Consider the following 26,203-nt stretch of genomic DNA (forward strand, 5'->3'; position numbering starts at 1 on the left):
TGTTAATCACAGTGAACACTGAGATAACAGGCGGCTTAGTAGAAAACAGTCGTTGCTCATAATCGTCAGAAAAATGTAAAAAGCAGCCACAGAGCAAAATAACTAGCAAGGATTTCAAAACTTGTTTTAATGGACTGAGCAAAATCCCCCCCCCACCAACAGGCATAATGGTGCGCTGCCTGTTAGCTTAACCCTTCCTCACTTCATATCACACTCACATCTATGTTTTACACAAAATTGTGTAGCATTTGTCATTTTTCTGACAGCTGTAAACATGAGTAGAGCAGGGCGATATAACCAAAACTATTTATCACCATATACATTTGAAAATTTACAATAATGACATAACTGACGATATAATTGATGTGAGACAAAATACTTTACAACTCCACAACTTTATTAGTGCAAAAAACCATCAATATATTTTGCACTTAAACAAGCAGCTGTTTTTTATCTGCATTAAAATAAATATAAAAATGTAACAGTGCAAAATCCTGCCTGACAGTTTAACCAAAAGGCATTTCCAGTGGAAACTGGTTGACATATCCTCAGCATAACCATGTATAATATCCACAACACTTAAAAAGAGGTCATACACACACAATACGGTAATATTATGTTGAAGCACAGTACGTATCACTCCACGAGGCTCCGCCTACGATAGCCGTAATGCTCCAACAATCCATCAAGCGGTGCGGCTTCGTAGCTTAGCAAAGTTGTACTAAAACATTTTTGACAGATATTTGAGCGCCGTGAACATAAAATCGTTTCGAGGTCAGTAAACACAACCAGAGTTCATACATAAGGCACACGGGATTATAAGGGGCTCTGTCGACTTTCAGAAAAATCAAAGGATTGATTTTAAGTGTGCCGTATTTTCCAAACAACACGGTAACAACGACGGCCCGCTAGCATGCGCTACCAAAAATAGTGCTTTGTTGTGTATCTGATGAAAGCTAAACCAGTTCCACACCAGTGAAGCTGCAGCATTTTTACAAACCAGTTCAGGTTCATCGTTTCACTCAACGATCCACTTTCGCTCTTCTCATTCTCCGTCGCCGCCATGTGCGGCTCTGCGCATGCGCGTTTTACCCATATTCTATCACCATATGTCATTTTCCTATCATTGCCCAACATTACACCGGTATTACCATGAACGGTATGATGTAGCCCAGCCCTAAACATGAGTATTAAAATACGGTGCACTGTTTTAGACATTTATCACAGGCTATTAAAAAGAGTTTGTATTAAAGCATCGTTCATCACCAACACCCATCCAAACAGGATGCCCTCCACGCCAATAGTGAACATGCCACAAACACACACAAACATACTGCTGTGACTTCCCAAGTGTTTGACCATGTTTGATATGTAGTGACGGATCATCATGAAGGGCCGGTTGGTAGAAATGGACGTTTACTTCTGCTAAAACCATCAGACATTTTCCCTAATTTGCATCTTTTTTGACTGCAGGGCTTTGAACGCGCTGCTGTGTGTGACATAAACATTCCCACAGCTCTATGTTATGGTGTCATTTCAACGTTTCCACAGAACTCTTTAATATTCAATATGCAGCTCAGTTTTATTTAGTGCTTTATGAAGCACGGCAGCCTGAAAGAAAGCTCTTTTTCTTAGATTATGTTTGTACGTGAAGCAGAAGGCGAGACAAACTTTACTGTGAGGCTTTGAGAGAATTCGCCTGTGTGTGTGATAACTGTGCAGATGTTGTTCCCACAGCTGCCACAAGAAGACTGAAGCAGGTATTTGTAACAATAGTGAAGTCAAGTGGTTTCTCGTTCTTATTTCTGTCGGGTATCTCAGAAAGGAAACACCAGCATTGTTCAGGGTCTCGAACCAGCTACTCGTGCTTTGCTAGTCAGCTGCTCTGACCTCCAGTCTTCATCTCACAGAGTAGCTCAAAGTTTGATTTGAGTTGCCAGTGAAAAACACAGCAGCATAGATCAGCCCACAGATCCTGCAACCGTAACGCCAGTGTCATGTGATCACTGACATTCAAACATTCATTAGTGTAGAGCTAAAGGTCACAGCTCTCTCTGTTACATTATGAGGTGTCTTTAAGCTCATTGGTCTGCTCAGCTATCTTCAAAGAAACACTGTCTCGCATTAAGCAGAAAAATGATGTACAGTGGCTTTGAAAAGTATTCAGCCCCCTTGAACTTTCCCACATTTTGTCACATTACAGCCACAAACATGAATCAGTTTTATTGTAATTCCACGTGAAAGACCAACACAAAGTGGTGCACACGTGAGAAGTGGAACAAAATCAGACATGATTCCAAACATTTTTTACAAATAAATAACTGCAAAGTGGGGTGTGTGTAATTATTCAGCCCCCTTTGGTCTGAGTGCAGTCAGTTGCTCATAGACATTGCCTGATGAGTGCTAATGACTAAATAGAGAGCACCTGTGTGTGATCTAATGTACAAATACAGCTGCTCTGTGACGGCCTCAGAGGTTGTCTAAGAGAATATTGGGAGCAACAACACCATGAAGTCCAAAGAACACAGCAGACAGGTCAGGGATAAAGTTATTGAGACATTTAAAGCAGGCTTAGGCTACACAAAGATTTCCCAAGCCTTGAACATCCACAGAGCTCTGTTCAAGCCATCATTCAGAAATGGAAGGAGTATGGCACAACTGTAAACCTACCAAGACAAGGCCGTCCACCTAAACTCACAGGCCGAACAAGGAGCTGATCAGAAATGCAGCCAAGAGGCCCATGATGACTCTGGACGAGCTGCAGAGATCTACAGCTCAGGTGGGGAATCTGTCCATAGGACAACTATTAGTCGTGCACTGCACAAAGTTGGCCTTTATGGAAGAGTGGCAAGAAGAAAGCCATTGTTAACAGAAAACCATAAGAAGTCCCGTTTGCAGTTTGCCACAAGCCGTGTGGGGGACACAGCAAACATGTGGGGGACACAGCAAACATGTGGGGGACGCAGCAAACATGTGGGGGACGCAGCAAACATGTGGGGGACGCAGCAAACATGTGGGGGACGCAGCAAACATGTGGGGGACGCAGCAAACATGTGGGGGACGCAGCAAACATGTGGAAGAAGCTGCTCTGGTCAGATGAGACCAAAATGCAAAACGCTGTGTGTGGAAAACTAACAGTGCACATCACTCTGAACACACCATCCCCACTGTCAGATATGGTGGTGGCAGCATCATGCTCTGGGGGGGCTTCTCTTCAGCAGGAACAGGGAAGCTGGTCAGAGTTGATGGGAAGATGGATGGAGCCAAATACAGGACAGTCTTGGAAGAAAACCTCTTGGAGTCTGCAAAAGACTTGAGACTGGGGCGGAGCTTCACCTTCCAGCAGGACAACGACCCTGAACATAAAGCCAGGGCAACAATGGTTTAAAACAAAACACATCCATGTGTTAGAACGGCCCAGTCAAAGTCCAGATCTAAATCCAATCCAGAATCTGTGGCAAGATCTGAAAACTGCTGTTCACAAACGCTGTCCATCTAATCTGACTGAGCTGGAGCTGTTTCAAAGAAGAATGAGCAAAGATTTCAGTCTGTAGATGTGCAAAGCTGGTAGAGACAGACCCTAAAAGACTGGCAGCTGGAACTGCAGCAAAAGCTGGTTCTACAAAGTATTGACTCAGGGGGCTGAATAATTACACACACCCCACTTTGCAGTTATTTATTTGTAACAAATGTTTGGAATCATGAATGATTTTCGTTCCACTTCTCACGTGTGCACCACTTTGTGTTGGTCTTTCACCTGGAATTCCAATAACATTGATTCATGTTTGTGGCTGTAATGTGACAAAATGTGGAAAAGTCCGAATACTTTTGCAAACCACTGTATGTGCCAGTAAATTAGTCTGACCGTAGAATTAAACTGCTGCTTAGTTATTATTTAGTTACACGTCACTGTAATTTTTTAACATCTGAGGAAAAAAAATGTATGTCTGCAAAACATAAAACATCAGTTCTGTCAGGTGTGTGTGTGTGTGTGTGTGTGTGTGTGTGTGTGTGTGTGTGTGTGTGTGTGTGTGTGTAGAGAGACATACGAGAGGAAGTTGTCCCATGTATCCTGGTAAGGATTGTAATAAATGCTTTGCTGGGCTCCATCTAGTGGTGAGGAACAGCCTTTATGGAGCATGGAGCCAGACGAGGTAGCATCTGCTGCAGCTGCCCCAACATCAAAGCTCAGGCCTGCTGGCGCCGGCTGGCCGAGGCTGGGACTGGTCACAGAAGTCGACATTGCGTTCGTCAAGTTCACTGTACTGTGACTCGACTCTAATGGATTATATCGGCCGAAGACGCCAAACCCTGCTGCGTTGTCCTGAAACACGGAGTCTGCCGGAAGCAAGTGCGAGGAATTTCGTCTCAGACAGCGAGGAGGCCAGAGCAAGGGCCGGGCTTTGATGTTCTCCGTAACCACAGCCTGCGTTAGGTGCCTGTGAGCTGCCAGGGTGAAGCTTTCTTCATCAGCTTCATCATCGCTTTCTTCTTCTTCACCTGACTCCGAACAGGAGCACGGGGAGACATCCATGTCCTCTTCATCCTCTTCTTCCTTTTTCAGTCCTGTGCCCATCTGCACTACGCTTGCCAGTAACATAGAGGATCCCAGTAAATGAGGTTCGATAGATTTCACTTTCGAACGACGTGCACAGGAGACTGAGCAGCAGGGACGATGTCTTCCTCTCGTGGTGGCCCCCTCTGCTGTCGCAGTTCCTCTTCCTGGTCCTTCACTTGCATTTGTTAGCCCAAGCTCGATGATAGACTGTCGCTTCTGTCCACTAGCCACAAGCAGGCCAACACTTGGGCGCCTGCGCTGGTCAGTGCAAACCAGAGGCAAACCGACAGAGGAGCGTCTGGACTGCACTAATGCTACAGAGGCCAGACCGACGCTGGAGCGCCTCCTGGCTTTACTGGCCTGAACAGAGGGACATTTGTGACGCACTGCAGCAAAATGCTTTGGTCTTTTTTGACGTCGACCAAAGTGTCGCTGGAAAAACAAATCCATCTCGTCTTGGAGAGCGATATAGTACACTGCTACTCAAGATGCATCTGATGAGATACGGTTGGGTAAAGAACACACAGTGGCCTTTCCTTGTCTTCATTGACTGCGGGTTAGCAGTCAGATATCAGATATCCATGCGACCGAAGATTGGTTTCCTCCACTCGAAGCTGGTATAGCTACTGCTGGACGTCTCTGACTCTCCAGTCCTCCTTTGGAAATGCTGCAGAGGCAAATAGGCCGTTACAGAAATCTGTCATTTCTCATTAACAGAGAAAAATGTTCCCACCAACCTCTTTGAACACAAGGAGTTTACTGAGGCTAACGACTAAAAGAATCTCCAAACAAATCAGACTGAATCAGCTGTTCTCAGGTGTGATGATCTAACTTGCTGTTTCATGATGCAGTGCTGCTTTCTTCCAATTATGACCTCTGTACTAAAACATCTACACACACACACACTCTCCTCGTGCCTATAGTACGACAACTTTTCTCCGTGCCCCTGGTACACTGCGCAGAAACACCTTGCCCCCCCCCACACACACACACACACACACACACACACACACGGGTGTGTATTCATGTCCTTGTGGGAACATCTCATTGACATAATGCTTTCCCTAGCCGCTCACCCTAACCTTAAAAAAACGAATGCCTAACCATAACCCTGACACTAAAACCACATTTTGAGTCTCAAACTTGTGAGGACGGGGATTTAGGTCCCCACAAAGACATCTAAACAGGTACACACACACACACAGACCTACTAAGATCTACTGTATCATAAATATAAACTAAAGCTCATACAGGGTCACATCAATATTGTAGGATCTTTACAATATAAAGTGAAAAGTTTAACTGATAAGTTTGCTTTACTAGCAGCTGCACTGTTCACTGCAGCTGTGAAGCTGCTTCCAGTGAAAAGGCTCATGTGTGAGCACAGGGACCGTAGTAGGGCTGGGCCATATGGCCTAAAATTCATATCGCGATATAATTTGAAGCATGTGCGGTAACGATATAGATCACGATATATTCTTTTCTTCTGTATAACATATTTTCCACACTTAAAATCCTTTAATTTTCTCAAAAATCGAGAGTGTGCCTTATGTATGAATTCTGGTTGTGCTTACTGACCTCAAACCGATTTGGGCAGAAATCTGTTAAAAATGTTTTAGTACAACTTTGGTAAGCCGCACTGCTTGATGGATTGTCAGAGCATTACGGCTGCTGTAGTGAGGAGCTTCACAGAGTAATCTGGGTCCTAAACTCCGTCCGTTTCAAGTCCCAAAGTCAAACGAACACTAAGAGTTAAAAACGGTCTAAATTATTTCATCTTTAATAAAATCATCAGCGTTGCTGCTTTATCGGGTGTAACAATTAAGTTTAACATCCAGGCATCCATAAAAATAGAATTTATTAAATTTAACGAAGTTAGAAGTTAACAGGAAGTTAGCTCGCTAGTTTCCACCTAAACATTTCATACCATGTTCTGAGAGATTTCTGAAACTAATTCAAACGTACAGCTCTGCTACCACTTCCAACATAAATGAAGACAGAAAACTAAACAGCAGTGGCGTTTGCAGGGTTACTGAAGTTGGACTACCTGGTATATAATGTTGTGCTACGTGATTGCTAGCGACACAGCTATGTTAGCATAACATTAGCACAGTGAAGCTGGAGGATGAACACCAACTTTTTTCCACTCGATAAAAGTTAACGTGAGGGATTCTGGTGGTCAGGGACAAATGCAGTCGCATAGCAGGATGCTGTACACGGGCCAGAACAACTGAGATTAGGAGAACAACTGAGATCATTCATCCACAATACGAGGTTAGTCATTAATATACTGCAACAACATGGGAACAGAGCAGCTGCCAGAGAATTCAACATTAATGAATCAATGTTACGGAAGTGGAGGAAGCTCAGTTTTTGGCTTTCCCCATATTTCAATTGCTTCATCTCTTTGCTGTGACTGTCGGCATAATTTGCAGATGATAATGGTTTTAGCTGCTGTGATGCTTTCGACCAAAACAGGCGCAGCTTGATGACATCATCAACATGCGCTATCGCGATAGAGCGATATAGTCAAAATCTCTATCGTTGGCCAAATTTATATCGTTTCTATCGTATATCGTTTATATCGCCCACCCCTAGACCGTAGTGTGACGCAGCACAGCCGGGTGGACTGTAGCAGTGACACTTCTTTTCATCAGTGTCACTAATAAAACACTCAGCTTCACTTTCCAGTCAGAAGAATCACTGAAATCAGAGTTACTAAATAAACGTAACATTCGATCAGTCAGTCTAATCTTTGTGGTTCTTCAGAAGAAGTCAAATGGAGATATAAAAGTGCTAAAATAAATTTCAGTTCCTGATTCGTTTCTTGGCTTCGTTTCTAAAATAGAGATAAGTGCATCCTGTAGGTGTTTCATGGTGTACACACAGACCTGACATATTTGAGGAACCACATTTTGCTGAGTTGGAGAAGTATCAGTTTATGCCGTCCCTCAGAGACAAAGCATGAAACCAAAGCTCAGCTCTGAAATCTGACAATAGCCACATACTTGGCAACTGAAAAATGTTGCATCAATTTGACCTCCAACCACCGACTGGAGTGTGCGAGTGGTTAAAATGAGATTCCTGTGGATGTGTGGCACAGAGGCCAGCTATTCAGTATTTGTATAAACTTCATCTTCTGTGGTCTTTGAAATATGAATTCGGGCCCTGCGGCTGTCGACGCGGTCTAAACAATACGATCCTCGAGAGTCAGCAAGACCAGAAAAGAAGACGAAGCTGTGACCAAACACAGCTTTTCTTTCCTTTTTAACTAGAAAAATCAATTCTACGTGGAGCTTCCCGCGGTGTGAACAGGCAGATTGTTTAAAAGGCTCTTCATCCTTAGAAAAAGTGAAGTGAGGAAGCATGCTTCGTAGCTTTGGCTTGGTGGGTAGCAAACAGGAAATGAGTGCAGATATTTAATCAGGAGATTATGAGACGCAGCATATAGACAGTTTGTACAAGTCACACATTAAGTCACGCGTCTGAACAACACGGTTAAGCGGCGAACGACCAACTCATTTTACCATCCGTGGCTTTGTTCTTTGTTCGCCCATCAGCAACCCAACAGTTTATTAAAGCTCACACTAAACATTATACTCAGCTATAAGCTCCAGCTTCAGTCGCTCGGCTGCTGGCAAACCAGTTAAACCCCAGAAAAAATTCATTACATGAAATTACACATCAGGACATAATAATCATCGGTCCATAGGAGGTTTTAATTAGTTAAATCCAACCTGAGATGAACAACAACACGTCACATTTTTAAATATTCTCTAAGATCCCTGCTGATGTCTTTCCTCCTCCTCCTCATCATCATTCATCACCCGAATGCTCCAGACCAGCAAACTGCTGATCTATGAAACCTTAAAGCTGTGCTTTAATTTACCATGACTGTACAAAGATATTTGTTTGTGTTTCTCATCTTAATAAATAACAGAAAACATTTTTTATAAATGAAGTTAGCCTGGATGACTGGATGGATGGAAATTAAGACAGTTTTGAACCGTTTTTTGTTCTAGTTGCGTTTTTCTAACACTGAATTTACAAGAAACAGCGCGAAGCACACACGACCACGAACAAACCTCAATATGACAGATGAGATGATAACAAAAACGTTTGACATGTGGTGTGACTAACTGAACGTATAAGAGCAAACTGAAGATCACACAGCACATCGGACGAGGACAGTAAAGCGAGAAAAAGGCGTTTAGAAGCGTGTAGCTGAAACCTCGGGTATCACAGGAAGTCCCATCACAGACTCATTAGCCCACTGAAACCTCCCCTGTTCACTTACAGTAATTAGCTTGACATTCAACAGCAAACGGCTCTGCCACCACTATGGTCAGAGATCATCACACTGACATATACATTTCTTCTATTCTGAATCTTGAACGTGGGCACATTTTGATCCTTACGGTTACGTAACCACAATCAGAACCAGAGTGACTTACTGCAGGCTGATGTGACTCGGATGATTAATCTACAACTTCTTAGTTTCCAACACAACAGTTGTTTTTTAACTGGGATAAGCTCAAAAGAGTCACACACAAGTTATATTACAGTAACAGACTGGATACGTCTACAGTTCCTTCTAATCGAGTTCTAATATTTTCCTCCACGATGTGTTTTCTGTTACATAACGGCTTCTTTCTCCGGCTCTAATCCCACAATGGGCCAAAGTGAGGCAGAGATGGGATGAAAGTACTCAGTAATAACCCATCAGACATCACCGCAGTCGAGCTGTCAACAAATACTTTTTGTTATATAATCTTTAAAAATGTAAACATGCATTTTTCAAGCAGCCAAACCAGTTGCTGTCGCTCTGCAAAGCCAAGCTTCCCACAGAGCAGTTGCAGTTCCCAGCACTAACTGGGTGCTTAGCAGAACACGGTGCAACCACACCACACAGCTGGAACAGTTGTGTGTCACAGGTGCGGTCTCACTGCAGTGCATGTTCCTTCAGTTATCAGCACCATTACCATTTTTCTGCTTTATTTCAAACCTTAAGGCTCTTTTGATACTTAGAAGAAAAATCTAATTGTTGTGTTTCTGGTGAAACTCTTGCAGCGTGCTTAGCAAACTTTAACTGTGCTGAATGAATAATCAGCAGGGCTGTGGAAAAAGCAGACTGATGGATGCGTCAGGGGCCAACCACAGTCCACCATCTTTAATGTAAAACACACTAAAATAGACAGTTTGACTCTTTGGAAAAAGCTCAAATAACTTTGAAGTTGGGCGTGAGTACACGCAGCCATACTGCCTCACGTACTCACGCATCAACACATTGCTGCTCAGAGCTGGGCTCAAGTGATGCCCTGCAACACAACTTTGCATGTTGGGATAATTTACTAGTATGTTCAGTAGGGCTGCCACAAACAATTATTTTGATAGTCGACTAGTCGGCGATTATTTTTGCTATTAGTTGACTAATCAGATCATCATCCATTCAATGTAAAACGTACAGCTTATTGCACCAGCAGCATCTGCTCTTATATAACTATCATTAGCTTACAGCTTTAAGTGTTTAAGGTATGTGCTAACTAAAAATAAAGACAAGGTGATAGTTTATTAAATTCGACTTATATATCATGTTTAACCTGAGTAGCGAAAGACGGCGGTGGGTTTGAAAACATTTGCGGGAGTCCGGTGTTCTCACGGCTCTAGTTAGCCTAGCCCCCGGCTAGCTATCGAGCTAGTGGGTAACAGACGTCTCCGAAAACGTCGGAGCGCTTTTGAAAATATGTGGTGTCTTGATAAACTGAGCAGATATTTGAGGTTTACACAGCTACATTCTCGCCTGAAAATATGTTAAACGTTTATTTTGTGACCCAGAAAGAATAATAAGAGTAATATTAAAACTAACTAGCTGCCGCCATTGTTGGAAACTGAGCAGAGCCGCGCTATGAATTCTGGGACACAGCTTCTTCTTCTTTGGTGTTTAACGGCAGCTGACATCCTTGTACATGCAGTGCTGCCATCTTCTGTTTCAGTCCGTTATTACACTCTTAAATCCTACTACTTATTCCTGCGTCTTTTGTGATCTTACAAAGCTTCAAACGACGCGTCCACTATTAAATTAGTCATCGACGATTTTAATAGTCGACTAATCGCGGCAGCCCTAATGTTCAGCCTTAGTATTGGTGGTCCTGTACAAACTTGTGAACACCAGCAGGGTTTTTGACTGCTTACATACAGATGTTCAGACCAATGCACACTCCCAGTAACTTTCACTGGTCAAGTGAGGGACTCTGGGATGCAGAGAGATGACACAATAGTCATGTGCTCTAAATGTTTTCCAACACTTTACTTCTTCAAGTTAAATGACACAGCTCAGTGACAGTTGTCCTGTAGCAGGTCACAGAGAGCTCAGCTGGATGTTAAGTCTTCTCCCTCGAGTGTCATTCAACATACATACAATGTTGACATTGTGGGGCTCCGAGGCATCCACTGTGGACGAGCTCTGCACTCATTTCCATTAATAACAGTCATTTCAAATCCTTTCACTGACACTGTGGGATGAAATTACCAATGTGTGTCAGAAAAATGTTGTGAAATTAATCACAAGAACAACAAGTGTGCTTTAAAGTGTGCTTGGGGTTGATTTAGACGATTCTCAATAACCGACCAAGTATTCACATGATTATCATCATGGGACGATAACAGTCATTGCAAACAGGAAACAAACGTGGTCTCTGTCCAAGAATTTGATACAGCACGTCATCGTTTGACTGGCTAAGTGTATGCAGCTAAAAATACTTCTTATTGGCTGCTGGAACCCACAGTGAGACATTAATAATAAGGCTCCACCATCCCATCTTGGTAAGCTAGCCTTGACATTTCAAGATGTACCGCTCTCACTAAGCAGTGCAATAAATGATGTGGGCAGCGTTGTCAGTGGTGTGGTGGTATAAATGCCTGAGGTGAAGGGAAGAGGCCGTTAAGAACAGGTCTGCGTTGAAAGCATCCTTACACTGAGCAGCTACTTTAGGAAACTGTTTTTACACTCCACCAAAAAATAAAGATTTTTAGTGCGTAAGTGTGCCAAAGGGTGTGAGACGTTGCAGAGCGCTGATCTGTTGGCTTAAATATTAGCATGAAAAGCAGTGGTCTGCAACGCAGGCACACAAAGAGCGCTCTCGATAAATGTGGTTTTCCTCTGTTGGAGTGAAACAACGCCTCAGAGCTATGTGGCAATCGTCTCTATACACCAACACTTCATTATTAGAGGGGCTTTGCAACTGTCCCACATAGCAATCAGATTATTTTACATACTGATGGCAGGTTTTTGGGGTCTTTTCTGACTTTATTTGATAGAAACAGTGAAGACTGACGGGGAGGGCCGCAGGTCGCAGCCATACTGTATAGCATATGGTCGCCTGCTGCCCCAGTGAGCTATGATGGTAGATTTACCTCAGCCTGTTTCTTCTACCTCCACTGCAGCGTCTGAATCAACATCCTGGTGATTAACACACCAAGAGGACTCTGTCATGTGTTACTGTTTAAACTGGTTTCATCTTTGGAGGCGTGCAGTGACGGGAAACAATAACCTACTGTAATGTCTCACCAAAAGTAACAAGAAGGTTCTCAAAATGTTGTTTGTTTGTAACATTTGTTACAAATGCAGCAATAACTGAGACTAACGTTCGTCGAATTTTACAATATGTAATATTGACCTTAATAAACGCCTTCCAGACTTTATGTGAAGAAAAAACATAAAGTGCAATGAGTGCACTTATGCCTGCGACAAAGTAAAGGTAACTTTAGAACGCCGTCGTGCTCTGCACGCCACCTGAGCCATCAGCTGAACCGCAGGTAGGACTTTCAGTCATTTCTGCTGCTTCAGGCTTGTTTGCTTTGCACCACAATCTGCGTTTTTCCATCACTGAAGAGCCGTTTCTGATTTAAAGAGACGGTCAAACACAAGACTACAAGAACTGTAATTTAACTATAGCTCGTGTTCTTAATAAGACGCTTGCAAAAACAATCCGTTTATAAAACTGCATCAATGTACATGTGCAGCAGGAAGTGCTACAGATGTGTAGTTCCAGGTGGAACACATGTGGATCTGCCTCACATACATATACAACCACAGATACTGAATGCAAGGCAGCTCACAAAGTGCATGTAAAGGGCTCCTTACATTTCATTTTTAAAGTCTGGCCTCAGACCAGTTGCCTTTGATCCCAAAGTTTTTATCTGCAGTGGTGCAAAACAACACCTACACACCGAGTTACTGGGAAAACATTTCCTGGAGAGTCAAAATTAATAATAGCAATAATGGCAACAACAACAAAGAGACAGCTAGCAAATATGTTTCCTTATTTTCTCAAATGAATGCAAATAACCTCTGCCTCTCTGCCCCCACCCTCACATGCACACAAAGCCTGGTGGGGGGGGGGGGACTAAACCAACCACAGGAAACCTTCGCAGCGCACTGGGAAGACATTCAGGATCCAGAGCAGCAAAACAGTCAGGCTGAGATGTTTACGTTGGACTGATGATGTTGGCGTCGAGGGACGTCTAATAATACAGGAACAGTCCACAGAGATGACACACCGACTCTCTCTGGTAGCTGCGCCCTGCTCTTATTACCAGTCTGCACCGTCGTCAGGCAAAACAGTGACACGCTTCTAATCTAAACCACAGCGAGGCAAAGTCACTGAAATCACACTAACAAACACACAAGTAGACGTGTGTAAGTAATAACATACCTCTAATCACATGCATTTCAACAGCAGTAAGAGTGTCACAGTGTCATCTGAAGGCAAACTACACACATTTCCACAGCGTGCCGGCCTTTGGCTCAGAAATGCACATCACATGTAGAACAGCTCACACACTTCAGTTTCAGGGTGTGAGGAGACGTGCAGAGCTGCCCCTGACCTGTGCACCACCCACTCTGTGTGGAGCTGACGATGCACTGACGAGCTGACTTGACGAGTGACAAGTTTGTCGTTTTATTTTTAATTGCTGAATAAAATCTTCTTCCCCCCACAACACTCGGACAGCTCCGCCCCTTCGTCGCTTGGACTCTGCGGGGCACAGAAAGTCTATGTGCTGCTTGCCTACGGACAGATGTTCTGGCTGTGTGACACTGAGATGGAGGCAAAGCACTGAAGCTGAAGAAGCTAAAACACAGAGCGCTGCACAGTCTGCTATAAACTCGTCACTCCACTGTGGACAGATTAATATTAATCGAATACGGACTAAAATTACTTGAAACAAACATCCAAAAAGAAGCTTTTCAGAGTTTCTGACTGTTCTAAAGTACAAAATCCTGTAAACGACGAGTTCCTGTCAGAGCGCCGCTGCCTGTCGTCCACTGTGTGGAGCCTCCTACTGTCGTACGCAGCTCTGGATGTTCCTGCAAACTCTTCAACTCCGAGAAAATGTCACCGATCTTCCAAAATGAGCAACACAGGATGAACAAATGAATGTAGCCATTACATGTTTAGGATTACCAGATGAACTACTGCATTTCACACACACACACACACACACACTTGTTACAGGACAGCGACTGTGGCCTCCTGCTACAGTCTGCACCCTTTATATGAACAAAACCTACAGCTGTGCAAAGATTCAGCTCATCTTATAAGTGCCCCTGAATTCCTGCTAGACTCATCATTACTGCTCTCTGTTTGAAGTAACAAGAACGAGGAAGAACACAGCACTGCATCAGCCTGCAAGAACTCAGTGTGAGTGGATTCAACACTTTCTTTCACTACAAACCCTCCAGCTCAGACATTATTATTATTGTTGCTCACTCAACTCAACACTGACTTCATCTTAAGTTAGCATGTAGCGAACTTTTTAACCTAACAAATATTTTAAAAAAGGAGGAATTAAAAGCCAACCTGTCACAGAAAGCAGAAAACTATCCATCCGTGAGTCCACGCCTCTTATTTGTCGAGCTTAGACTAAACCCTGGTGTACGGTGACGGCTATTAGGAACAGAGGGGAGGGAAGTGTGTGTGTGTGTGTGTGTGCACATAGGGGGGTTAGGGGCGTGTGCTAAGAGGAAGAGAGAGTGGGCGTGGCCCCGAGACACAGAGCCTGAGAGAGGACTAAAATAACTACTGTATTTCCTTGACAAGCCGAGTGCAGAGCTGTTTGATAAATGCTCACGCAGACACACACACGCACGCAGACACACACAACCAGCCTCTGTGAGAAAGAGGAAACTGAAGTAACACACAGCGAGTGATTATGACACCGCAGTCTTTCAAAGGCACACCGAGCTATTCAGAGTAGGTGTACAGTGAGGATAGACGAAACAAAGCACCCACTCAAACACAACGTCTATGACTCAGAGCTGCAAAGGACATCGTTACACCAGCGCAGGAGGGAACAATCAAGAGCACTGAGCAGTTCAGACCTAAAAATACATCCGGGATGTTAAACACAAATAAAAATGAGGAAGTCCGAAACTTTGATTTGATTCACAACAGAAAACATGTTCGATATTTAACTTAAAACCAACCACGTGACAGTGAGGTCATTATGAATGTGATGACAGCAACAAAGGTGGGCGGGGCCATGTTTATCGCTGTGCGGCATCCTGCCTTCTTTTAACTACAGGCTGTAAACTGGACGTTTGGGAGGGGACCGGTGTCCCGACGGGTCAGACTGTTTAACATCAGCTAAACGTGAAACGGTTCCAGAGAGCACTTCGCTCTCGCTCTGCAGGCCTACTTGTTGTTCCTAGAGTATTTAAAAGTAGAATGGGAGGCAGAGCCTTCAGTTTTCAGGCCCCTCTTCTGTGGAACCAGCTTCCAGTTTGGATTCAGGAGACAGACACTATCTCTACTTTTAAGATTAGGCTTCAAACTTTCCTTTTTGCTAAAGCATATAGTTAGGGCTGGACCAGGTGACCCTGAATCCTCCCTTAGTTATGCTGCAATAGATGTAGGCTGCCGGGGGATTCCCATGATGCATTGAGTTTTTCCTTTCCAGTCACCTTTCTCACTCACTATGTGTTAACAGACCTCTCTGCATTGAATCATATCTGTTATTAATCTCTGTCTCTCTTCCACAGCATGTCTTTATCCTGTCTTCCTTCTCTCACCCCAACCAATCACAGCAGATGGCCCCGCCCCTCCCTGAGCCTGGTTCTGCCGGAGGTTTCTTCCTGTTAAAAGGGAGTTTTTCCTTCCCACTGTCGCCAAAGTGCTTGCTCATAGGGGGTCATATGATTGTTGGGCTTTTCTCTGTATCTATGAAGCGCCTTGAGGCGACATTTGTTGTGATTTGGCGCTATATAAATAAAATTGAATTGAATTGAATTGAATTGAATTGAATTGAATTCCAACCTGAGCCCTGCTTTTTTGGTTTGTTTTCCACAATAACTCCAGCATATTGGATAAAGCTTGCTGTGGTTTTACCTTTAAAGTGGGAATATTTCGGGCCCTCGTGGTACTTCAGGTACTCGTCACCGTGTAGCACAGGTGGCTGCTCAAAACAAGCTGCAACCTAACATCTACACGCTGACGCCAGGTTCATCTTCATAATCCGTGTCATCATTTAACATGTAGATTATTTAGTCTATTCACTCACACAGCGACCCAAATCACCCACTAGTTGCACACCACGCTCAGTGACTCACTAACGCTGACACTTTCTAACCAAGCTGGAAGCACAGCTGTCATCTTTATTCTGTTGACCTGACAACGACAGCCCCCGTTGCCGTGGGAATTGCGTTCCCAGTCCACAGGATCACTAGTAAACCACTGGCAAGGTTATACACACAGACACAGATGCACATTTGCACACAAACAATCCTGCTGTGAGTGCCAGCGTGAGCAGGAAATAACAGTGCAGAGACTTACAGCTGTGTGTGTGTTGCCTCTGAGCGTGTTTCAGGCATATGTGGCCTCGCCAAGGTCTCTGAAGCACAGAAGGCAATAGCTCCACCTACTGGTCATTAACAGATGTTACACCAACAAAGTGCAACTCTCTCTTAAGGTCTTGTTGTCGCTCTTTCGGCCTTACCTCCTGGTGAACAGCTTGAATCCAGTGAAGGACTTGGAGCAGCCGCTGTGGATCTCCTCTTCCTCCACACAGAAAAGAGGCAACAAGGATGGACCGGGGGCAAAGGAAGAAGGCAAAGAGGAACTGGATGAGGATGCAGAGTTGCAGTCTCCATCGTCTACTTTAACATTTTGTAACCACGTTCCTTCCCCTTCTGCGTTTGTGTCCACACTGGTTTCTTCAAGCTCACCGCTGCAGGCCTCCGGGTCAGTGTCGTCCTCCAGATCTGGACCTGCTCCCGGTTCCGAATCCATGAGAGAGTCTGTTCAGGTCCTGTGATCTCACATTGTGTTAGAACGACCTGCAACGCTCCTGGATTTCTGGGTAGTCTTTGAAAAGCATGCCGTTAAAGACGAGTCCACTTATGACTTCAGTCCAGCTCCTGTGTTACAAAGGAACGCCCGCAGGACCACTTTAATTATTCCTCCTGCCTGCAAGTCCTTTACACTCTACCTCTCAATGACACCAGCTTCACACGACTTATACAGATGTGAGATATGACCTGAAATCACGAGACAGAGAGTGAGGGTACATTGTGTCCACACGAGCAATCACAACATGTCAGTAACTGAAGTGTGTCCTTACACAAGACACTACATGGTTCTCCTGCAGTTACTTAAGAGCACAGCTCAACTAAATGTATTGTGCCTCAGTTACAGTGACCCACACACTAAAAGAGTTCTAGCAGTAACGACAAAAGTTACCTGTCACTAAAGTGTCTAAAGAATTGTGATGTAACAAACACAACTCTAGTAAAGCCTTAAAGTGCAGTTCAACTACTGTTAGCCTGAATAATAATCAACACTTACGAGCTGGTCAAGGACTTCAAACATGGCTACCCAGCAGAAGCTACAAAGTCAATAATCCACAAGCCAAAGGTCGTTCACAAGAGAGACAAGGTGTGTGTGTGAGTCTACAGGCGGATTAGTGAGTCTTGAGGGAGAGTTAATCCTTCCCGCCTGCAGTAAGCAGCAGCAGCTCTGCATCTCACCCTCCTCTTCTTCCTCTTCTTCTTCTGACAAAGTTTACACTCTTCTTCGCCTTCTTTTGGATTCGTGTTGAGTTTAATGACACTTCGTGTAACGTGGATACTGACGCGCGTGCGCAAACACTATACTGTAGCAAACTGCTGCACGCGCAGTTTGGTAAACACACACTGATCCTGTGTAGTAGTACTCGGCCGGCTAAACCCAGGAAGTGGATAATGAAAACAATCAGGGCCTCGGCGTGAGTTGCCTTGTCACGTGCCTGACTGAATGTCTTTAAATGAATTAATGCTGCTGTTCACTATGCATACATTTTTATACAAAGAAAGAAAGAGTAAAAAGTTTGTTGGTGAGAGATTTTTCAAATTGATTGATTGAATTTCTCTGCTGCACTGCAGCTCCATCGCACTCCGCTCTCTCTGCAGGTCATCACTATAAACCAGGTTGATCAGTTGTGAGTCTACCTTGAACATTTGCGTTGGCTCTATACTTCAGCGTCACGGAAACACATTCACGCACCGACTTTAGCGACACTGATCAGCCTCTGCCCTGCTGTAAATGGCCACATGGGGGCGCTGTGTAACGGACAGCCACTCGGTCCGTGACGGATTTTACTTTCTGCTATATTTGTTTTAGATTAGTTTCTTTAACCCGGGATTATCAGACAGTTATTACTGTGGTTTCAGCAGTGCTCGGAGGTTGCAACACTAATACAAGCTACACCATCACCGAAGAGGCGGTGACTCCTGCTTCTTATCTGCTGCATCCGTTTTCTAGGTTTACACTTTCTAACATCGGCTCATTGACAGGTTTAATACGCGGGAGGGAAAAATCTAAATTTTCCAGATTTCATTGTCTCGTCGGGGCGTTTTCACGCCGGTAGTGGGTTTACTGTGGTCTGAATCCGTTCTTGATTTTGTAAACTTGTAGCGTTTTCCGTGGTTTTCGTTTCTTTTCACAGACAAAATTTCAAGCAAACAAAAAGGCGTGTCTACAAACCACGTGAGAATATTCAGTCCGCTCATTGGCCAGAAGTATCTGGGGCGGGAGCCACAAAGGTAAATAGAGGAAGAAGGTGCAGTGTTCTGGTTCTGGAAGCGGGCAGTTAACGTTCATTTCACGGTGTGTTGCTAGCTTGTGTAACAGGGTCATAAATCACATTGTTATAATTACACAAAATGTGTCCTAAACCCCCAAACTGTTCCTTTTATACCTGATTTATAGGACCTCCAAGCCTGTAGTTATGTTCATTATCAGTTAGAGCCCCTCCTCATTCTTTTCTTCTTCTTCTTCGGTGCAACCCTATAAATACAGTGTACCCCTTTTGCCTCTCCGCTTTTCTACAATTCCCCTGTGGGAGAGGTGGGTGTCATTTCTTCCCAACACTGTAAAACACACATATAATGCATATTTAGCCACCTGGATGTTTCTGATTGTGATTTTAGTTCAATTATTGTCATTATTAAGCCTGTTTTTGTTAGATGTTATAAGTGTGTAGTATGTGTGTATCATAAATGTGTTTTAGGCGCCATAAATGCTAGCATGAATGTATACTTCTTGCTAGCTTGGAAGTTGTGGTGGGTTGAGCTAACCCTCTTCCCCACTGTTTGTATTTGGTCGTAGGAGCTGGAGTGGGCAAATTATTTACTTGGAGGCCTTTCTTTCTTTTACCTTTGTTATCAGGTATGTTGGATTTCATGTTGTTGTTTTTGTTTTATCTTATGTCAAATATGTTACGTGTAAATCCATACTTTATGTTTAATGTAAAAATAAATGCCAGCCCTTTTCTACAATTTCCCTGTGGGAGAGGAGCTGGAGTGGGCAAATTATTTACTTGGAGGCCTTTCTTTCTTTTACCTTTTTTTATCAGACACAACGCAGAATCACACCGGTTACACTTGTACAGAGCTTTGCACCTTCCCACATTGAGACGACAGACCGCACGTCACTACGGGCCGTTAGCTCTCACGTGGTGGTTGGTTAGGATCACGTTCACGCCATAAACTCACCGCTCGATCGACGTGAAAACGAACACAGCTTTAAGGCATCTGATCAGAAATGCCGTTCACATTTTTTAATAAGCAAATATTAATACCTCACTTATCACATGTCCACTGCCTCTTACACAACACGTGCACCTTGGTGTCTGCCTCAAACAAAGTGAGACAAATTAGTGAGTGAGCACAGAATTAAATGTGGAGACGAATTACTCTGAAAAGCAGACACATTCGCAGCTTTTGCCCAACCCTGAACTCTGACAATGACCAGCTGATCATTTAGAGTCCACACCGTACTACAGCAGGATTGTTCTGTGCAAACATTTTGCAATGAATTTTAAATTTCATTTTATGATACTTTTTACAAGAACTGGTGCATGCAGCAAGAGGAGGACGTGTGAGTTAGCATCCAGGCAGCATTCACACTGCTTGTGTATACACACACATATTGATATAATATATATATAGACACACACACACCTGCTCTTCTCTCTATTTCACTGTTCTCTCTTGTCCTTCGCCCACTCCGTATTTCCATGACAAATAAAAAGCCACTCAGCAGCATGACACACAATTCAGAGAAATCCTTTTAACTCCCAAACACCCACAGCTGACCTATTTTCTGTGTTTCTATGTAAAGAAGGGCTCAGGTTCTGAATCATAACCATACAGCCCAATCATCTCATTTCTTCTCTACAGATGATATTTATGGAGTCAGAGGGACACTGACAACTGATGACACAGTGGGAAAGTGTTGTGTTCACAGTTCATTTGTTGTAAACACACACAGTCCAGAGTAATCGATCACTGGGACATGCTCAGTCCTGACTATTCTGCTTTTACTATTATAAGCAAATGTTTCACTTATGTGTCAATGTGTGTTTCAGTTACAGTAATACGTGTGCAGCAACATTCAGTTAGGACAACATGGTGCAGTGGTTAGCACTGTGCCCTCACAGGTTTAACTCTCCTCAAGCATAGGTTTCCTCTGGGTGCTCCAGCTTCTTTCCACAGACCAAATACATTAGGTGTACAGAATACGGTGCTATATGAAAATGAAGACTGTCTATGTAAGATTAGAGAAGCACTCTGTAAATGCTGCTTTGCTGCAGCAGTGAAGGCAGAGCCAGCTGATCCTGGGTCTGTTTACAGATTTGAAAATTCTGCACTGGTCTGAAGACTTCGACCACCAGTGTGTGAATGTGTGTGTGTGAGTGTGTGGATGGCTGAATGTAGTGTAAAGCGCTTTGGGGTCCTTAGGGACTAAGTAAAGCGCTAATCAAATACAGGCCATTTACCATTTCGACAACAGTGAATGTTGTCACTAGTTGTTATTGTTGCCATGTGTCTAATATTGTAGGCTGTTTATCTTACAGTGTGAAGCTCCGTGAATGGCAGCTGTTGTGAACTGGAGCATGTATTTGGTCTGTGGAAGGAAGCTGTGTCTTTATCCTGTCTTCCTTCTCTCACCCCAACCAATCACAGCAGATGGCCCCGCCCCTCCCTGAGCCTGGTTCTGCTGGAGGTTTCTTCCTGTTAAAAGGGAGTTTTTCCTTCCCACTGTCGCCAAAGTGCTGCTCATAGGGGGTCATATGATTGTTGGGCTTTTCTCTGTATGTATTATTGTAGGGTCTACTGTACAATATAAAGCACCTTGAGGCGACTGTTGTTCTGATTTGTCTGTATAAATAACATTGAATTGAAAACTGCTGCTGCGTACAGAGTGGACTGTGGACCCATCCCATTTAAAGGTCACACCCAGGTCACTGGACCAGTCAAATGTCACAACGTCTCTTTAAGCCAACATGGTCACCATAACTACATATTTAAGGAAAAGCTTGTTTGTTTTAACAAATTATTTGCTGGCACATATTGCACTGGAGCAGGTAACTGATTACACAGTTTGAGGTTTGATCTGCAATAAAACTGTTAAGCTCTTTATACAAGACTGAGATGTTTTCATTTTGCACGTAGCCACACTTCACTACACCTATGCATTAGAGCTGTATTGTAATAACATGTGAGTTCCCAGAATTAGAGTTACACTAAGTCTTCAGCGTGATGTGAGACGCTGATGAGTCACGAGTATAGATCTGCACCATCTTCCTACTGACTCAGCTCCATGTCTCATTGTTGGTGTTGTCACAGAGTGTTGAACAGACCTCACGGGGCCTGATCCACTGCTGAGTATTCATCACAAAACAATCACATCATTGTTTGTCATACTTTTCTTACTTTCAGTCAGATGATAGAGTTTAGTTTTAAGTGATCTTCTGTCCATTGTGGGGGACAGCACTGATCAGAGACATTGATTGACCTACTTTCTGTATGAGGGCGTGCAGACTGATAGCTAATGCTAACTAGCTCTTTCCTTGTTGAATGTAGCAAAGTAATCGTGACAGAAATGAGGAGGAATGCTAACAAAATTGTGATGAGATCCCACTCCAGTATAATGCAGCTGACCCATGACAGCGTTTATTGTTGTCAGAGTCATCACAGCGTGTCCCAACAGCACAGACCTGTCAGATCAGCCCACAGCATGTATATCCATGGAATGAAAACCATGTACTTCCTGGTTAATGCAGGTAAAATATTTGAATGCATGCTTGTCAAGTGTTTGGCTCCGATGTCAGCTTGTTTGTCCACAAAGTTTTAATAAATGCATGTGTCCTGAAACATGAGCAAACTGATGTTAACTAGGCTTAATGTCAGCTGATAAAAGGCACATAAAACTATTTCCTTCACCGTAGAAACAGAACTTCAGTCTGATAGGCCGCTTTTCACTTCCCAGTGTGTTCGTCAGTGTGTAATTTATGACAGATACATGAAGAGCAACAGAGAAAGATATGATAACTACAACACAACATTTTATGTGTTTATGTACATAAAAACACTTGTGGATTATTCGCTCCCAGCAATCTTTAGCCAGGAGTGAAAATCATTCTTGTGTTTTTCCTCCTTCATCTGTAAAGTTCTCACATAGTTTATCAAGCTTACAGATACTTGAGCCTCTGGCTGCTGAGCAGGATTACACTAAATGTGCTACCCACAGGTCGTGTATGTTAGGGGACACATACAGACTGAACAGAAAGGATATTTCAAAATGGGAAATGGTTATATCCTCTTTCTTGTTAAAGACACATCCTTCATGTATGGACTGGGATGATTCTTATAGAGCTTTTCTACTCTGAGCACTCAAAGCGCTTTATACAACTAATTCATTCACACAAGCACATTCACACTTCGATGGATGCATCAGAGCAACATGGGGTTAGTATCTTACCCAAGGATATTTGGCATGCCTGGGATCGAACCACCAACCTTCCAGTAGCTGACCTGCTCGACCACCTGAGCTGCAGCCATCCTGAAGCTGCTTGTTTAGACATCTGCAGTTCTCATAACACCTGATCTAACTTTTTACTGAAGTTTTATTGGCTTTAATTAATCTATCAAGTTCTGTTCGTTTAAAAACATGACGCCACTTAACTCAGGATGGACGCTCAGTCCTTATAGCTGCTGAATTCAAACTAAAGGCTGGATCGTATGACACGCAGAGCTAGAAATCAATAGAAAACAAGCATGAGCTGTGAGGTGTTCGGTGTTTGAAAGCCAAGTGCATCGTGCTGTTTATAGCATCAGCTGCACCTCTTCCCTGCCTGCAGGCAAACAGTGGATTTAATCTGCAGTTTCAGTACCCATGAAACCAAAGCATCACAACAGATGTATGTGATACTGGTCATCAGCTGGGTGAGCCTTCTTTGGAGCAGGAATGATGACAGACATCAGGAACAGTGTGAGTAGAATAGAATAGCCTTTATTGTCATTGTACAAAGTACAACGAAATTGGAGTGCCACTCCCTTGGTGCAAAATGCAATAATAAATATAAATGTAAAATATAAAAAGTACAATAAAACAACCGAAGTACTCAGACAATAATAAGCATGATATATACAGGATAGCAGCATAATGTAGTGATAGTATGAATAGCAGCATAATATAGTGACAATGGCAAGTATAGTTAAGCAGGCTCAATTGTTTTGTGCTTATTTACTACGGTGATAGCTCTGGGAAAGAAGCTATCCCTGAATCTGTTTGTCCTGGTTTTATGTGACCTGTACCGTCGGCCTGACGGTAATAGTTCAAACAGTTGGTTACTGGGGTGAGAGTAGTCCTTATTGCCAGCTCTGCTGAGGTACCGAGAGTTTGCAATGGCCTCCAGGCTGGGCAGAGAGCAGCCAGTGATCTTCTGGGCTGTGTATCTGGGTATCCATAGATACTCTGGGCTGAGTATCTACGGACTGCTGAAATACGGACACCAAGCTGCTGCCGGCTGCTCCGTGCGGGTCTTTAAAAGAAAAGCTGAAATTCTGTCAGAGGAATTCGTAGAGCTGACATGTTGAGACAGACACGGATGGATCAGGTGACAGGCCGTCATAATCACCACTCAGTGATAAGGACTCCAGCTGGTGAAACCACCAGCCAAAGCCTAACCCACACTTTTGGAGTTATAGAAGTGTTCCTCTAAAATATCCATCTGTGGCTTCCTAGCTATACTCTAAGCTGATTCGGTTCTCCTTGTACAGATCGAAGTGCTACACGATCAGGATTTAGGGAAACTTCCTTCCTATTGATGCGTGATTTTCAGCACTGATTTTCAGTCTGTGCAGAAATGATCTGTTATTGGCTTTACAGCCTCGTTTATGTCAGAACGATGAAAAATATTCTGTCAGTGGCACAAAACCAGCTCTCTGTGGGGCAGCGCTGTGCTTTGTCCACAGTTACTGTTTTGGTCTTTCATCTGCAGGTAGCACTCGCAGCACTCGCCTATCCCGTGTTGAACATCCGAATCAGGCAGTGACAGGTGCAGCTTACAGTGGATAAAATCACCAAGAACAAAAACGGTGCTATCAGAGTAGCTGGTGTTGAATACAGCGTAGTGATGTGTCGGTCGCGAATGAAACGGCTCTTAGAGACGACTCTTTGAAGAACGATGCAAGCCGGCTCCTTATTGGGATCCATGGGGGGAGTTTTCCTCTCTCTCCAGTGTTGCCAACTCCTCAATAAGGAAAATCGCTATTGGTTGTCCTAAAAGTCGCTAGAAGTCGCTAAATGATGTCATCACCTAATTTGCATAATTGGTCATGCTAATGTCATTGTAACCTACGTTGTTGGAGAGAGAAATAACATCGTGGACGAGACATAAAGTGAGCAAAAAACGTCCTAAATGCATTTAGAGTTTATTTAGAACTACAAATTAAATTTATTTTAGCAATTATTGTTTTTTTAATGTCACAATTCCAACCCTGCTCCTTTACCTGGGCCTGGACCGGCAAAAGTGACCCGCAATAGGCACTCTGGTGGAGTTACTGTGTGTGTGTGTGTTTATAAGTAGTTTTAAACCTGATCCACAAAACAGCATCACAGTAAAAGAAGAACTGACTGCGTTACAGCACCCGCTGCTTGTTGAGAGTAAAAGTGATATGCGCTTTCACGTCTTTTTTTAGCAACTTTTTTTAGAAAAAAAGTCGTTAGGGGGTCTGAAAACTCGCTAAATATAGCGACAAAGTCGCTAAGTTGGCAACACTGTCTCTCTCACACACTTTTTTCCCCCTTCACTCAGCACGCGAGCCTTGTGCTTTGCGCTGAGCAGAGGGGGGAGGGGCGGTAGTTACACTCAGTAGCACAGCAACAGAGCGGGAAAGAAAGAGAGAGAGAGAGGCAGGGACAACAAGGTCACATTAGAAAGGTATAGTAATCATCCACAACTATTTTCAGCTGCAGATGATAAAGGTTTCAGAAAGTTTATTCATGCAGGCCCATATGACAGAGAATATGCATCTTCTTTTTGTTTTCATATTTTAATTTATATTTAATTGTGTTGTGGTTTGTAGCGTTTTGTGTTGTTTCACTTTAAATTTGTTTAAAAGGAAAAAGCTGAAAATTTAAATAGTTAAAAGTTGAAATGTGAATAGTTGATTTTTGTATTATATGATTTATTTATTACATTTTATGTGAAGTGAATAAATAAAAGTATATTTATGGTGGCCCCTACAGACAAAACACGTACAAAACACAACAGAAGTGCTCCAGGACGCTAGGGGGCAGTGTTGAGCTTTGTTACCTCGTGGCTACACAAGCCAGCAAGTACCAACGACCGGATTTGTTGTGTGGTAGTAACAGGTTAATGAACTATTTTTTTTAAAATGTTTGAATATATATGAGTGCTTGTGTATAAATACACAAACAATATACACATGCTTTCAATTGTGTAATTTAAGTGATCTAGGTAGCTCTGTTTGGAAGTTCAGTTCATGCTAGAAATGCGTTTTGGAGTTTGTACGTGTTTTGTCTCTAGGGGCCACCGCATATATTTATATATAAACATATATAAATATAACCACAGTTTTTTTTTTTACATTAGTAATTCATTTTGTGCATAATTTTATATTGTTGTTAATAATAAATTAATTAAAGCAACAAAACAACCTGAAGAGCCGATTCCCATTACTACTACAGCGAGTTCTTTGGTTTGCAGCTTTTGCTTCATTACCAAACGGAGGGACACAAACTGCATAAAACAACATCTGCTTTTGCTTTGTGAACAAAAGCACATAAAACAGGAAACACG

The 26,203-nt window shown here is 43.2% G+C and overlaps 1 protein-coding gene across 2 annotated transcripts in view; it reads right to left on the reverse strand.

Annotated features, from left to right (window-relative positions):
* LOC102781593 (diacylglycerol kinase zeta-like) overlaps positions 1-14,637 on the reverse strand; it is an 83,827-nt gene extending 69,190 nt beyond the window's left edge. The window contains exons 1-2 of one of the 2 annotated variants that reach the window (XM_087836480.1): positions 14,419-14,637; positions 4,050-5,225 (exon numbers count right to left, since the gene is read on the reverse strand). In XM_087836480.1, the coding sequence (XP_087692606.1) occupies positions 4,050-5,008 (959 nt within the window). In that variant the 5' untranslated portion in view covers positions 5,009-5,225; positions 14,419-14,637. The remainder of the gene's footprint in view (positions 1-4,049; positions 5,226-14,418) is intronic. The other variant, XM_087836479.1, reaches the window with a different exon arrangement.
* Positions 14,638-26,203: the final 11,566 nt, after the last annotated feature.

Source organism: Neolamprologus brichardi, chromosome 23, assembly GCF_056152115.1.
Source record: "Neolamprologus brichardi isolate AB-2024 chromosome 23, ASM5615211v1, whole genome shotgun sequence".
NCBI classification, from domain to species: domain Eukaryota; kingdom Metazoa; phylum Chordata; class Actinopteri; order Cichliformes; family Cichlidae; genus Neolamprologus; species Neolamprologus brichardi.